General features: G+C 36.6%; 1 protein-coding gene across 1 annotated transcript; it reads left to right on the top strand.

Annotated features, from left to right (window-relative positions):
- The first annotated feature begins 1,945 nt into the window (after positions 1 to 1,945).
- On the top strand, positions 1,946 to 3,238 carry LOC131659822 (uncharacterized). Its single transcript, XM_058928950.1, has 2 exons — positions 1,946 to 2,522; positions 2,691 to 3,238. Exons 1-2 carry the CDS (start codon positions 1,946 to 1,948, stop codon positions 3,236 to 3,238), a joined length of 1,125 nt encoding a protein of 374 aa, XP_058784933.1.
- The last annotated feature ends 372 nt before the right edge of the window (positions 3,239 to 3,610 follow it).

Below are 3,610 nucleotides of genomic sequence, written 5' to 3' on the forward strand. Positions count from 1 at the left end.
GAGATTGTTAGAACAAGATTTGTTCTGATCAATATTCTTAGTTTTGATGATAACAAGGATATGAATTTTGTGTGAGATAATGTGGTACTCTAATACATTGCAAATTCCCTTTCAGGAAATATATAAAGAGTATGCACAAATCAGCGCTCAGAAGCTTTGTCTCAGAAGGTTCAGCATGCAACATCAGAACATGGTCTGGCAAGACATCAGAAGATGGTCAAGGCAGAATCAGAACATGGGTCTATGAAAGCATCAGAAGAACTTGAGGTCAGAAGCAGAAGCACTGAAGTTCTCATGGTATCACGCTCAGAAGCACTTCAAGGTCAGAAGACAAGAAGATGCTATGCACCAAGCTGTTTGACTCTGATGATATTCAAATATTATATTCACAAACATCAGATCAGAAGAAAGTACAGGTGGCAGGCTACGCTGACTGACAAAAGGAACGTTGGAAGCTATTAAAGGCAACGTCAGTAGACACAGCGTGAACAAGGCTCGAGGTAGTTGACAAAAGCGTGAAACATTAAATGCAATGCTGTACGGAATACGCAAAGCATTAAATGCGCCCAACGGTCATCTTCTCAAGTGCCTATAAATATGAAGTTCTGATGAGAAGCAAGGTCGACGATTTGCTAACAATTAACTTGCTGAAACGCTGTTCAAATTCAAAGCTCAGAAACTTCATCTTCATCAAAGCTCACTACATTGCTGTTGTAATATATTAGTGAGATTAAGCTTAAACGTTAAGAGAAATATCACTGTTGTGATTATAGCTTTTCAGAAGCATTTGTAATACTCTTAGAATTGATTACATTAATTTGTAAGTAACTAGAGTGATCAAGTGTTGATCAGGATACTCTAGGAAGTCTTAGCTTGTGTCTAAGCAGTTGTAATTAGAGTGATCACGTGGTGGTCAGGATACTCTAAGAAAGTCTTAGCTTGTGTCTAAGTATTTGTTCCTAGAGTGATCAGGTTGTGATCAGGATACTCTAGAAGACTTAGTCGTGGGCTAAGTGGAAAACCATTGTAATCTGTTGCGATTAGTGGATTAAATCCTCAGGTGAGGTAAATCACTCCGTGGGGGTGGACTGGAGTAGTTTAGTTAACAACGAACCAGGATAAAAATAACTGTGCAAATTGTTTTTATCTTTCAAGTTTTTAATCTACACTTATTCAAACCCCCCCTTTCTAAGTGTTTTTCTATCCTTCAAAGACTAAAACTAAGAAAATGAAGATGTATCTAAAGCTAACTTCCGAAGAGCATCTAGATGACCGGAAGAAACAGCTGTTGAAAAAGTTGGAGGCAGAACTGTTTGATAATTAATTTCAATGTAGTGTTGGCTTTAATTATTGTTGTTTCAATATGCCAGTATAGTGTTTGCTTTGATTATTGTTGTTTCAATATGCCAGTGTAGTGTTTGCTTTAATTATTGTTGTTTCAATATGTCAGTGTAGTGTTTGCTTTAATTATTGTTGTTTCAATATGCCAGTGTAGTGTTTGCTTTAATTATTGTTGTTTCGAATCCGTCAGTGGTCCACCACCCAATTCGAATCTAATCCTTATCTGATAATTAACTCTATACAATAAATTATTTCAAATCCGTCAGTGGTCCACCACCCAATTCGAATATAATCCTTATCTGATAATTAACTCTATACAATAAATTATTTCGAATCCGTCAGTGGTTCACCACCCAATTCGAATCTAATCCTTATCTGATAATTAACTCTATACAATAAATTATTTCGAATCCGTCAGTGGTCCACCACCCAATTCGAATCTAATCCTTATCTGATAATTAACTCTATACAATAAATTATTTCGAATCCGTCAGTGGTCCACCACCCAATTTGAATCATACATCCATTTATATATAGGGACTCATACATCCATTTATGTACCAATATCCCAAATCTCATCCAATCTACTTCCAATATAAAAAAAATGGATCAATCACAATATCATTTTGATATCGCAACCTACAATCAAAATCGTGAAATTGAAGAAAATTATATAGTCAATCGATTTAGAGAGCATAGAAACAAAATATCGGAAGATAATGCACCTCGTAGTAGAAAATATCTCAATAGAGATCATGCAGCGGCAAACCAAAGACTAATTGACGACTACTTTGCCGATGAGCCTACATATGACGATGCAATGTTTCGTCGTCGGTACCGGATGAAAAAACATGTTTTCCTTCGAATCGTTGGGGACCTTTCAAGTAGTGATAACTACTTCACCCAGCGAGTTGATGCAGCCAATAAAGAAGGTATATCACCCTTAGCAAAATGTACCATAGCAATGCGAATGTTAGCATATGGTGTGGCAGCAGATGCGGTCGATGAGTACATCAAAATAGGAGGTACTACAACATTGGAGTGCTTACGTAGATTCTGTAACGGAATCATACGCTTGTACAAGCAAGTGTATCTGAGAGCACCAACCCAAGATGACCTGCAAAGAATACTGCATGTTAGTGAAATGCGGGGGTTCCCAGGGATGATCGGGAGTATTAACTGCATGCACTGGGTGTGGAAAAATTGTCCTAAAGCATGGGAAGGACAATTTACTAGAGGGGATAAGGGAACCACCACAGTTATTCTTGAAGCAGTTGCATCTCATGACCTATGGATCTGGCATGCCTTTTTTGGATGTCCGGGAACGTTGAACGATATAAACGTTCTAGACCGGTCACCAGTGTTTGATGACGTGGAACAGGGAAAGGCTCCAAGTGTGAATTTCTTTGTGAATCAACGTCCATCTAATATGGCATACTATCTAGCTGATGGTATCTACCCTTCTTATCCAACTTTCGTCAAATCGATTAGACTTCCTCAAAGTGAACCCGATAAGTTATTTGCAAAATTTCAGGAGGGATGTCGGAAGGACATCGAACGTGCATTTGGAGTGCTCCAAGCTCGATTTAAAATCATCCGTGAACCAGCTCGCATGTGGGACATAGCTGATTTGGGTATCATCATGAGGTCATGCATCATATTACATAATATGATTGTTGAGGATGAACGAGATTCATATTCTCAACGTTGGACCGATTTTGAGCAATCTCGGGAAAGTGGATCTAGTGCACCACAACCATACTCGACCGAGGTGTTACCCGCTTTTGCAAATCACGTGCGTGCTAGATCAGAGTTCCGTGATCCAAATGTTCATCAAGAATTGCAAGCCGATCTAGTGAAGCACATATGGACAAAGTTTGGAATATTTCGTAATTGAATTATTTGTGTGTTGTATTGCATTTTAAATTATTTGTATCGTACTAATTACGTTACTTGTGTGTTGTATTGCATTTTAAATTATTTGTAACGTACTAATTACGTTACTTGTGTGTTGTATTTTAAATTAATTTAAGATGATTTGTATCGTATCCAATTATTTAAATAAATTTTGTTTTTATTATAAAAAATTAAAAAATAAATTGTTAAGTATTTATTATTTTAATTTAATTTTAATCGATAATTGTAATTTTATGTAATCATAAAAATAAAAATAAAATTTAAATAAGAATATGAAAATAAAAAGTGGTGGGGTAGGGTGTTGAGTGAAAAACCATTGGAGAAGATAAAAGTTGAATGAGTGTTGAGTTAT

This window comes from Vicia villosa, linkage group LG3 (genome assembly GCF_029867415.1).
Source record: "Vicia villosa cultivar HV-30 ecotype Madison, WI linkage group LG3, Vvil1.0, whole genome shotgun sequence".
Taxonomy (NCBI): Eukaryota; Viridiplantae; Streptophyta; class Magnoliopsida; order Fabales; family Fabaceae; genus Vicia; species Vicia villosa.

Bases quoted from the DNA above. Each gene is read 5' to 3' on its own strand.
- LOC131659822 (XM_058928950.1), top strand. From the start codon at position 1,946: ATGGATCAATCACAATATCATTTTGATATCGCAACCTACAATCAAAAT. The intron at 2,523-2,690 runs GCATGCACTGGG...TAAACGTTCTAG, and splicing joins GATGATCGGGAGTATTAACT to ACCGGTCACCAGTGTTTGAT.